The 12,908-nt window shown below is 32.9% G+C and overlaps 1 protein-coding gene across 6 annotated transcripts in view; it reads left to right on the top strand.

Moving 5' to 3' along the window:
• LOC114871907 (neuronal acetylcholine receptor subunit alpha-7) overlaps window positions 1-12,908 on the top strand; it is a 114,677-nt gene that overhangs the window by 62,118 nt on the left and 39,651 nt on the right. For all 6 annotated transcript variants that reach the window (XM_029178486.2, XM_029178484.2, XM_029178485.2 and 3 more), the window contains exons 7-8: window positions 9,697-9,772; window positions 11,350-11,544. In XM_029178486.2, coding sequence (XP_029034319.1) covers window positions 9,697-9,772; window positions 11,350-11,544 — 271 coding nt within the window. The remainder of the gene's footprint in view (window positions 1-9,696; window positions 9,773-11,349; window positions 11,545-12,908) is intronic.

The raw sequence follows: 12,908 nt of genomic DNA on the forward strand, positions 1-12,908 counted from the left end.
ATAACTATAAAATTGGATATTTTATAATGGCACAACCAGCCATTTTGTATAAAAAATATTGATAAAACGTTTATAGAATCATTTTCTTCAATCATTTTGCAATACTTTTATGTTATCAAATTTTGTCAGGCTTTTAGTGAATTTCTTGTCATATTAAAAATTTATGTAACCTATTAACATCCAACAGATAGAAAAAAAATAATTTACGATTCAAATTCACGATGCATTGAAAGATTCTTCTGTGATAAAGAAGATACCAGTTCTTTAGTTTTGTGTATGTATGTAAGTAAATAAGTACATACTTACGTTCTTCCTCACTGGCGAGAGAGGATCTGTATCTGTCATAGAGAACGATAACGATAAAGAGGGTCATAACATGCAGAGATCTATATTTTACCATTTCACCCACTTTTCGAATGTTTCACGACTGTTTGGAGTATAAAATTTCAATAATGTGAAGAATTCTGCTTAAAACGCGATGTCTGGCGACATCTTCTTAACGTTTATTACGATTTCTTATGCGTACGATTATTATCATAAAATATTTCTTTAATTTTTCTAATTTTCTTAGAAATCGTAAAAAAGAGTTTCATCGTCAGTAAAATAACAGGATGAACGTGTTTCCATGAAAATCGGATATTTACGAGAACACAAAAGGCGTACGCATAACAAATTCGTGAACGCAATCTCGGCACACGAATTGGCTATAAATGTGTTCGAACATCATACACGTATAGGTACAATATATACCGGTGTCGGTATTCACCTCTGGAATACCTATACATACATAGAAAGCAGGTGCTACGATGCGCTGATGTCGCTTGCCGGTGTTTCTTGCTTTCTTATGGAACATATCAGCCGAGCAGCTTTCCGTTATACCATCTACGAACACTGGTACACGAAAGTATTTGAAAATTTACAGTAAATTCCTAAATAGGTAAAATTCCTACTTTAATTTAAAAAAAAAAAAATAAAGGAATGATGAGATTGGATGGGTAATCTATGCAAATGAAAATTTAATTTAGCCACAAAATTATAATATTAGAACAGTAACGTGGTTTCATAACAGAAAAGTATCACAAAATAGCGCTTATGATACATCAGCTTAAAGCTTAAAGCTTAAAGCTTAAACCTTAAAGCTTACCGAAATATGCACCATACTCTCCCTTGATTGAACGCTTCTCATTAACGAATAAAGATATTGATGATTAACTTTTCCCAACAAATGACTACGCAAACGTTTCATTAATTTTGTTGAATCAAATAATGGACCAACCAATTTACAACTTACTCATCGTCAGTGTATGTAACTCAATCTTCCATCTAATTACAAAATAATGATTTTTGATTATTATTTATTTTAATTATCAATATATTAATGTTTGAATACTTTCGGGTACTAAACCGCGTGTATTAGGAAAAAATAAAAGGAGGAAAATATGACCCATACCTGACCCATATACCCTTCTCCACCCTCCGCACCGTTTACGGAATAAAACCACCCCGTTCCGGTGGAGATAGAGAAACCCAACAGTGATAGGCGGACGTAGGGAAACAGGATGACACAAATGACCCAGAATATACTTATACATCTATCACACACAGACACATCGACCAGTCAAAGCAGGGACCACGTGATTATGTCTGAGCTGGAAATTGCGACTTCTGCATGGAATTAACTGTCACGTGGCTCTACTATCGACTCCACAACGATCATCTTTCAATGATCGATATCCTTCATTCAAATCCCATAATTTCTCCAAGATTTCTGCTGCCTGTTGCTTTCGTTTCACTTTTTTCAATTAATGCAGAGCTTTGATGAAATGCATGACTTTGTTTTGGAAATTGCATGAAAAATCAGTTGCTATATTTGTTGGAGGAAAGTGAACTTAATTACACCGCTTCGAAGCTGAAAATTCATTAAAGCATATTTGATGATTTTTGGGGGAGAAATCGTGAAATAAACAAAGATCTGTTATGTATATTTTTTAGTATATTTTTCAAGCTAGACTAGAATATTTTTGGATTTTCTTTATTCAGAAAAATGACGAAACTACTTACAGCTGCCTCACAATGTTTACCTTCTGAAAAGAGTGTCAACTTTGAGGCAATTGTATCTCCGCCATTTTATTCAGTAGAAAAAATCCAAAAATATACTCGTGTACCCCAAGAAATGTACTATAAAATGTATGTAACAGATTTTTTGTATATATCATGATTTAAGAGAAAATAATTACCAAATTGTCTTCCATGATTTTTCGTGCTCAAAGTAATGTAATCCCTTAGTACTTACATAAGTATAATTTAAAGCTAAGTTAAAGTTTTAAAATAAATATTAAATAGCAGCATGTGTATTCATTTTTATTATTATTTTGTGAAGTAGAATATAAATTTAATATTCAAGGAGATTTGTATCATTATATTTTCTTGGATGACACTTTGGGTGAGTTACTACAGTTAAAATAATTAATTCTGCTTATGAGATTAAGAAAAAATATATATTTTTTTTTAATTCTATTTAGCGCAGCATGTTACTCGCAATTCTTGTAGTTTTGGGAATTTTTAAGAATATTTTGACTCTGTTCTTTTTTTTCATTAGAATTTGGCATTTCAAATAAAAGTAGTTTTTTTTCTTTGCTGTTAATGCAATGTTCAATGACTTGTGTTGTTGAGAAATATTTTATTGCCGCAACAACGATGTTTAACAATTAATTTATGCTGTTATACAATAAATAAAAAATGTGCAATACCTCGAAAATATTGTTTACCTTAAGAAATAATTGTCAATTGATTGAACAATTTATTTAACAAAGTCAAAGTAGTCTTAAAGAAAAACAATATTTACAAGAATATATTATAGTATTTCTAAAACATGTTTGTATTTCTGAAAATGAAAATAAAAATTAAGGTACAATAGTATGATAGTAGCTCATCCTAATTGCAAATTATTTCACTTAATTTATTTTATTATTAAAAAACTGTTGAAAGAATCTTTCTTTGTAACATCTTTTATGTTTCAAAATCAATTTCAAAAACTTTAACTAAACCTGTCAGAAGTATCACTTTCCTCCTAGAAGAAGTCGTTCCGTAAAAATAAATTTCTAAAGTATTGAAAGGAACGGGTTAAATTTCAAATTTTTCAGTTTTCAATCTGTATTCAATTAAATTAAACTTTTCTTTTTTTCCTTTTTGTTGATTTTCAATTTGATTCATCGTCAGTGACAAGATCCCCATAGTAAAGACAGTAAGGCAGATACGGGGATCAAGTTATTTACAATACTTGTAAATAAATGTCGACCCATTGCCCAGAAACCATGCAAAGTTTCCATGGTGGAGTCGATAGCTGAGTGACGTTTCCATGCCAGCCAGTAGCGAGCTTTTGCTCTTGAAATTCTCCGGTCTTCTGGGCATTGATGAAGCCTGCTACTGTAAATCAATTCTACCCTATCTCTAGTGTTTCTCTCTTTCTTTTATTTTTTTGTGTGTTTTTTAATTGTATTATTGTTCATTGTTATCATTATAATGTATATCAAAATTATTGAAATTCATGAGGTGTACATTATTAAAAATTATAATAATTCCTTTTTATCTGATTCAGACTGTTTTACAATATTGAGTTACATTCAACAAAATAAATAATATACATTTACTGCTTTGAAAAATCAATAATAAAATTAAATGTTCTACTGTATAAATGAATTAGAAATTATTTGAAGATGTCGAAAAGTATTACCAGTATACAAGGTACGTATTAAACAAGTGTCTGGGTAATGAAAATTAATTACCATTTAATGATTACATTCATCGAATAACAGCTCATTAATATTTATTAATGCTAAATTAGGAACAAAAAAAATGACACATTTCTTTAATTAATAATTCTTATTCCATACCACACGAAGTGTCTATTATTAAATACATATTCCTATGCATTTGAACGGGTGTTAATTCATGAAATGTGATTTGATGCTCACAGTTTGACCCCGAGGATATCTTGAATGATCCGTAACAACATCAAAGCCTACAGTTTGTCAGTTCCTATTGGCGGTTGGGTCTGTTATCGCGGAAGGGATAAACGCGATTAGGTTTATGATTAACAGGGAACGATCAACAAACGGTGAACCATCTCCAGTGCAATTTCATGGATTTACGAGCTGTCTATCAGCAGTCTAGCGACAATCGTAAACAGGATACGAGCGTAAGAGCACGGAATTCTCGTAAAACATTAATTGCCTCGCTGCTATCTACGATAAAACGATGTTGTTACGTTGGTTATTTCAATGTGTCCCTTTTAACTGGGCTCTGTTTAAATTTTATAAAGTTCAAGAGTTTTATATGTACATATTAAAATAATAATGTCCATTCAACGTAAATTTCAAAGAGAATTAAACTGTCGTTCAAGAATTACAGCACTTTGCTCCTGTCAAAGTAAGCTTGAAATAGCTTTTATTTATTTGTTTTATACATGTTATTGTATGTTGAAAATCAATGAGCTCTTCATTCGAATTCATGTAAATGAAACATCCCTAGATGCATATACCTTTAAATGTTTTTCACAGACTGGTAATACTTTTACTTCAAGAAACAAAAAAGTATTGAAAAGAAGTTATTCTTCCTTTAATTGTTTATATTTTATTTTAAGAACAATTTTTGGAATCGTTGATTGTTTACCTTATCTCACACCCCCGTTCTATGTAATTAATTAAATATTGCAATTCACCTTTGAAATTTGCAAAATAATTCAATGGAGAGTTTGAAGAGCGAATGTTCACTGGCTACGCTTAGGCTAAGTACCTATTTGTTACGCACACACCTGTTAGAATCCCAATTGCACAGAATGTTATTAACAATAATTATAAAATTCATTTTCGAAACACTAATTATATTAATAAGTGGATCGTCGAAGGTTGAAAACAATTTAGAATTTTCACAGTATCTATAAACTAAATTAATTAAATTTAATTATTATACAAATGGAAATATAACAAAGAGTGTGAACATTACTAAACAATTTTTGAATAAAAAGCTACCTGTGGTTTATTCAATTCTGCTGTCAGGAATGAAATTTTTGGAAACCGATATCAAAAGCTTCTGTTTCGAAATCCAGGTGGATAACGTTTCAACAGAATTTTCCAGGGTTTATTTATAGTAAAACCAGTTTCCCGAATTTGATTTCACGCTCGATCAAATGTTGTTTTATTTGCAAACCTCCACGAGTTTGAAACTCTATTCCCTGTTACATTCAGGTATTTTCGGTTTAGTTTCAAAAGATTTCTTGTGAAATTACAATATAACCGATACTTTAAAGGTATAAGAACATTTATTTCTTATTAATTAATATAATAATTATATGTCATGTTATTAACAATAAATTGGTTAACTTCATTTTAGTTAAGAAGAGTAGGGTGGTACGGTCCCAGTTTGTATTACTTACTTACTTACTTACTTCGTTAGTTGCGCCGCGGCCGCGAGAATGTAAACACGATTCTTATCTTTCTGATCCTCCGAACAGAACGCGTCAAGTTTGCTCCAACACACACAATTCACCATGCCCTTTAGTGATTACATTTCAGCAATCGGTACGTTAATTATTATTACTATTATTATTATTATTATACGTATCACGAATCATTAGTTCCAAATTAGTTAATCAAATTATTATATGACACGTGTAATTGAATACGAAATTCTATAGATTTGTAGTAGTAATAAATTAATTCCGTGGTTAAATAAATTATTTAATAACACGTTTCCCGCAATTATCAAATTCTGAACTTGTAGGATTTGAATGACTATACATAGGTAAACGTATTGAACGTATTAGGTTAATTTTATTACGTATTATCTCACGGAGGCGATAATTCCCACACACGCACGCACACTACTCTTAATATAATAGTTTATAAAATTATTATTGTAAAAATAACTTTATTATTACAAATATGATATTCGGTAATATGTAATACGTTTGCCCCATAAATTCATGGCTAACGCCAATTTTTTTTTCACTGTTATTCAACTGGTGCAACACAAAATGGAGTATGTACATAGTAAAATTTCCCATAGAATTGCTAAGAAAGCTATCAAATACTATCGACAAACAACATAAGCTTTTTACTGTTCAAATACTGAATGGTAGTAAGAACAGGTGTCGATCATATTGCCAGTACTATTGAACGTTTCTTTCTTCATCTGATATACATATACATACAATAGAAGTTGGTAAACAAACATTTGGTGATTTTCTGATGAAATTTTTCTTCTCTCGACGACCGAATACGCGAACCAACCACTCGATACCTAACTTTCACCTGTTGCACGTGCAACCCCTCCAACGATGTCTCCAGATACTTTACCCCCATTCTTTTCTCTTTCCAAAACAAACCACTTCACAAGCTTCATACTAGGGTTCTTTTTCGACATTGGGTCACTTCAATCTCCTATACAAATATGTACCATTATAATTGTAGACGTACAGTTGTTCTGTTTATATTTCCACTTGCTGCGTATATCGGTGACTTCAGTTAATTGACATGAGAAGTAGAGGTCATTTCATGACAAGATTTAATTTTACTTACGATTAGAAGTGAAGCTTTATAAATACCACGACGATCCACTTAACGGTCTCCATTTCTGTAGAAATTCCGAATAACACGAAAAACAAGTGTACGTACATAGATGTTAGCAGCTTAACGATTTACTCGTGTGTGCGAAGCAAATTCATTCCGTTCGGTTGCGCTCTTACCTGCGTGCCTCGCCTACCGGTACAAAGTAAACACGACACGTTCTAATAGAAAATAAAAACTAGCTGAGCGAAAAAAGAAATGACACAAGGCACACGCGTAAGACCTCAACCATTTACCCACCTCTCGATGATGATACATTTAAAGCATCGTTATCATCCTTAGTCCTTAAGTGTTTCTTCGCGAGGTGTTGGTAAAAAAATAACAAGGAAAATCATCCATTTTTTAATGGCGTTAATTAAATTTGTATGTTGGAAACAATTCTGTTCGTTCGAAGGTTGTAATTAATGAGTATATTTATTCTGCAATTAAAATAAAAACATAATAGAATATGGTAAAATGGACGATTTTCTTTTATATGCGCGTCGGACTCTATTATTGTTAATTTCAAAGAGAAATGTAAATATTCTTAATTGAAGAAAATTAATCAATACTTTCTGCCTCTAGTAAGACACAATGACAGCTGTTTTTCTTTTTTCTTTTTTCTTTTTTCTTTTTTTTTGTTGTCGATCAAATTGATGAAATGTTAAAACATTAACTTTCAAATTACATATGTATATAAATTAATTGTGAAATACTAAAAACTATTTTCTTCAAAATTGCAATAATTATTAAAATTTATTTATTAACAAATTCGATGTTCCTTTGTGTTTTACAAAACTTATAAAAGAATTTTTCCTAATTAATTTAAGTGACTTACCATAAATAACTAGATTTCAAACAGCTGTCATTACAAGCTGGTGTAAAATGTAGTCCGAGCGCATTTCATCGATTACTGTGTCGCATATAATATACGTGTCCCCACATGACCCCAAAGCTCATTCAAAGTGTAGAGAAAATCAAGAAGGAAGTTGTTCTCGAACACCGTTTCACACGAACCCTTTTAATACTGATTTCAAGCCCTTTTCACCAACCCTTTAGCCACCTACCCTCACCAACCACTTGTACATCACAATGAATCAACATTCGAACGGCTAAATATAGTATATTTAATGTACAACATGTGTGTGTGTGTGTACGTGTTGCATGTACATATTATATCATTTATGTAAATTTTCCGATCAATATGTAAATTACCAAATATGCGTTTTTAAGTGCACGTGTTCATCCTTACCTCACTTTTATATACAGACTGTTTCATAAAAGATGTACAGAGTTTAAATTTAAATATTTTGTTGAAAATAGAAAACTATCGATGATTTTTGTCTCATTTTGTAACTTGGAATTTTGTTTTTGAGATGAAAAACATTTTGAACCTGAAAAATCAGTTCTCTTTTGATAATTTTTTTTTATAAAAAAAATTTGTTCTATGCAAGTATATACAATATTTTAAGATGTAAGAAAATATTTTTGAATTGTTTTAATTCAACAAAACGGCTACAGTAGAAAACCAAAAATCTAAATTTTCTACATAAATTTTGCTTAAGGAATATGTAACTGATTTTTGTGAAAGTCTATGGTGTACATCTTTTTCGAGACACTGTGTATAATTTGCAATGTTTAGAGCTCCGTGCGTAAATAGACGGATATCGTCGTAACGTGTCATGCATTCAATTGATCGGGAGCTTCGTCACAATTTTGCCACATTAAACTTGCCATTTTACGATAGCACAGATTCATAGATTCACCTTGATGATGATGGCATACGTTTTTCACTTTTTTCATTTATGACGATATCCGGCTGAAAATGTTAATCGCGTTTCCCATCACTGAGAACGTTAATCCTTCATCGGTGGTTCTCAATTCACTGCACAAATCTCATCAGGGATTTGATAATTATTCTGAAAGGTCGATCAATAGCTTACGAATTATTCCAATTATATGGGGGTTGTGTTCAGTCATCACTTTTAGTGGGAAATTATATATTCGAAAATTGCTTTCTTCATCACCGATTTTGAATTAACTTGTTCACTGTATATAAATCGATGAATTTAAAAAGAAGAGTGCATATTTCAGCTATGAACATATTTTCGTATAGGATGATCCATTTTAATCTCAAAATCAATTATCTTTCAAAATGTTCGTTATTTGAAATACTTATTTTTCTATTTTGAAATTGTTCTACTATACATTTCTATTCTTGCACTCTTTTTGTGGAACCGAATTGAGTCTTCAAATTAATAATTTGAATTTTCGAATTTCTTTAAATCTGTCGAACGACTTATTCAATTTTCTTAGCAAAAGTTGAGGAACCTTTCCAATGTTCTTTCTTTCAATGGGTCAAACTTTATCGCGGTTTAGGGATGAAACAAACAAACTTTCTGACCACGGTAAACGGGATGTTCGATTTAAACGATCAAGATTCTCCAAGTAATTCCGATGAGCTTCGAGGATGGAAATGGTGATCGTAAAAGTTGAAACGGTAGACCACCGCATCTCGTTTGGCTCTCGATCAAAGAGCAACAGATACGAGGGGGGCTTAAAGGAAACCATTTAAAAACCGTTCGAGCAGGGAATAAGTACCCTTACCGAAGTTTCCTCGTTCTCTGCTGTTTCTTTAAATTGCAATAAAATTCTCTTCAGCGAGAATTTTAAATAAAATTCTGAAATTTGATAAACAAATTCTTTTTATTTCACATGAAATACTGGGAAGTTGATCATGAAGAGAAAAAAATCAATTGGAAATGCCTCGAGGTGTTTCGAGGTGTTATCCTCACGATCAGAGACAAAAGAAATTCGAAAATGAGATTTCCTTTAGGAAGAAAATGTCTGAAATGTCGTCAGAGAGTTCGTTGGAAATTCAGGATTTTTACTTTTCTCGATACCATCGCAAGACTCAATCTTTCAATCGCCATCGATTTCACTCTTCGCCATCGTGTTCCCTTTTATCCTTTCCCTTGCACGAATGTGACTGCAAAATTAGTGATAGATTGCACTACAAATGCACGTGTATTTGTTCTGATTGTCAGTATAAAAGAACATATCTGCTGTAATTGAATTTTCACTTTGACAGGTGGATCTGGTGCTGAGTTCAGAAACAGGCGGTGATCTGTCCGATTTCATTACGAATGGAGAATGGTACCTTATTGGTAAGTTTATTTTTCGAGCAGTTTAATTTATTCATAGACGAAGAGATTGAAGATTGTTTCACTCCTGAAAAATCGGTAACTTTTGATACTTTTTTCTGGAAAATATATGAATTCCTCAAAAATATTGCCTTTGAATGAAAGTTATTCATTGTAAAGTCACAAATACTCGAGTGTCTGTCCTTCAGAATTCAATTTCACCTCTTCGGCATTCTTTTCTCCGTATTTTGTTCGGTGCATCGAAACGTAAAGGCACGTCGCGTCGTCGCGTCGTCGCGTCGTCGCGTCGATGAAAATCGTTAAGGAAGCAACATTTCTGTTATCCCACGAGCAAGAAGAGGGCCCTGAAGAGTTTCACCGTGTTTCCCTTTTACGAGCTAAGTCTTTCGAACGATTTCTTCGATTCTTCGTGGCTATTTTTCCGGCTCCTCTTCAGCTTCGTCGATGATCCTTTCCTCGCTTATGAAAGTTGCAACTGGTATACTCTTTCCCGCATTCTTGCGCGACTTGGCATAGGAAAAGCACGCGGCAAGGAATTCGAAATGCGACGGATGAATAATGAAGAGAGGAGAGGAAATCTTGGCGAATATGCTGGCGTGAAATTGCATTAATAAATTTTGGTTTCTTTGACACGGCTAGGCAACGTAGCGCGACACGACCCTATAACCTGAATACCTTCTTCATTTATGACTATCAAGAATTTTCAGTGGGGAACGTCTTGGGTGTTGTTAATAAGGAAAGCCGAGAAATATTTACTTTTATAAATATCGAGGAAAGTGTTGAAGTGTTTTAATTTAATTATGACCCACTGTTAGGACTATTACTAATTAAAATTTACAAATTTTTTTCTATAAATGTTACGTAATAGAAATATTAATCTCAATATTAGACGAGTAAAAATGTCCCACAGGTGTAGCAACAAGTGCTTTCCTTACTTTCCCCGCCAAATTATTGTTCTCCTGATAAACCTGATCCCATAATTAAAAATCTTACTGTTACTATGACCATAGCAATCATTTTTGTTACTAAACGGAAGAGTCAATGTAACAGTTTGACTTTCTTTATTAAGTTTTTACGTTCTAACCAACTGTATCATATCGATCGACGCGACGTTAACTCCTTTATGAAACGACGCAAAATTACGTAGACATTTTGTTCGTTTCTTTTTTCCGCCTGGTCACCAGTTGAAACAACGAGGACAGTTAAAATTTTTACGCGACTATAAACGAGGTCGTAAGATTTCCGGTGGATGTATTCTATTCGTGAAGGCTGTTAAAACGAAATCACGAGTGCGCTCGTATTTTTGTGGTTGTTAGATTTATGGTTATACCTCGAGTTTTCAATGCTCGCGTTATTTCGAATCTTTATTTAAAAAGTTAGATATTGTAATTTTTTGGAATCTCTGATAGTTTAATAAGTAAATATTGGGAAGGGAACGAGAATACCAAGACTTCTTATACTAGAACCAGCTGGGACCGATTAAAAGCGAATAAAAATCGATCTGTATCGAGCCTCCAAGACCTGTAACATTAATCTCTACCAAATCGACAATATAAATTCTTAGTTTTCTTTTGTTATAGGTATGCCAGGGAAGAAGAATACCATAACGTACCAATGTTGCCCCGAGCCATACGTGGACGTGACGTTCACCATACAAATTCGTAGGAGGACCCTGTATTATTTTTTCAACCTGATCGTGCCATGTGTGCTGATATCAAGCATGGCTCTTCTTGGTTTCACATTGCCACCAGACTCCGGGGAGAAGCTGACCTTAGGTAACGTAACTCATAGCATGCCTTGCCTGCGTATCACACCAGCCATACACACCTGTTCTTTTCGTTTTCTATCTTCTTCCGTTCGTTCTGTCGACTTGTGTACACGACATGTATCTTATCTATTTATCTCTCTATCTATCTCTTCCTCTCTGTCTATCTCTTTTTCTACATTATGTATGTATGTATGTATGTATGTACATACACATACACCGGGAGTATTGCGAATTCTATTTGATTGATTTCACCAAGTCGGAATGCGTTACTATGACACATACTATAATATGTATATGACTGTCACGCGCGTTTCATTTCGTTTCGACGACGATTGATAGGAACGTGATCGACTCCAGTTTTTTTTTTTTTTATTAGATTTCAGTACGATCGATGTCATTGACAAATGTCGCGACGACAAGATGATCGAACTCACTGATAAGAGTTTACAGTTTACAGTTTACAGAAGGTGATTGAGAAATGGCAGATTTAGAAATGTAGACAATCCGAGATGATTTCATGACATAAAAGTTGAACGAAATGCCGCTTATGATGCATTAAATTAAACCATAATTCCTACTAAAACGTGCCAGTTAATATCGCGCTTTATTAATATCCTTAATAGAAAATGGCTGACGCTTCGTTAAACTAATATTATTCACTAACGAATACTCAATTTTCAATGGCTCATACCTATCTATCTCCCGAAATAATGATGATATTAATAAAGTGATATTTTGTAATACATACTTATGTACTTTTATGTCATGAAATTGAAATTGTATAAAACTGATGAATGATGCTTTTGTCAATGATACCGATTGATTCTTTATCGATCACAAAAGACAGGACGATACCTCGGACGACGTTTTCGATTTTTATCGATCATGTCGAATAGTTGGACGTAGTAGAACTAGCCGTGGGATTTTTAATTTCAAAGGGAATCGCCTTTGATATTGGATCAATAGTCATTCTGTTCTTCTTCCAACATCTGCTTCGTTTCATTAATCTACCGGAAGAGTCTAATGCAGATATTGACTTCCTTCCGATTTCTCCTTCTCTTAATTAATTAATTAATTAATTAATTAATTAATTAATTAATTTAAATTAATTTAATTTAATTTAATTTAATTAATTAATTAATTAGCTTTCGAAAGAAAAACAGCGATAGGAGGATTTTAGGTCGTACTAAATTTTGCGTAAAAAAAAAAGGAATTCACGAGTCTATTTGGTATTCTTTCCGACAGTCAGTAAAACACCCGTATCCACGGATGCGAGGTGACCATGTATCCAAGAAAGCCTCCAGCGTCGCATGATTTCAATTTTGGATAGGATGGATGCATCACACGGATTACAACGCGGCTAAAATCTGT

The sequence above is a fragment of the Osmia bicornis genome, chromosome 1 (genome assembly GCF_907164935.1).
Source record: "Osmia bicornis bicornis chromosome 1, iOsmBic2.1, whole genome shotgun sequence".
NCBI classification, from domain to species: Eukaryota; Metazoa; Arthropoda; class Insecta; order Hymenoptera; family Megachilidae; genus Osmia; species Osmia bicornis.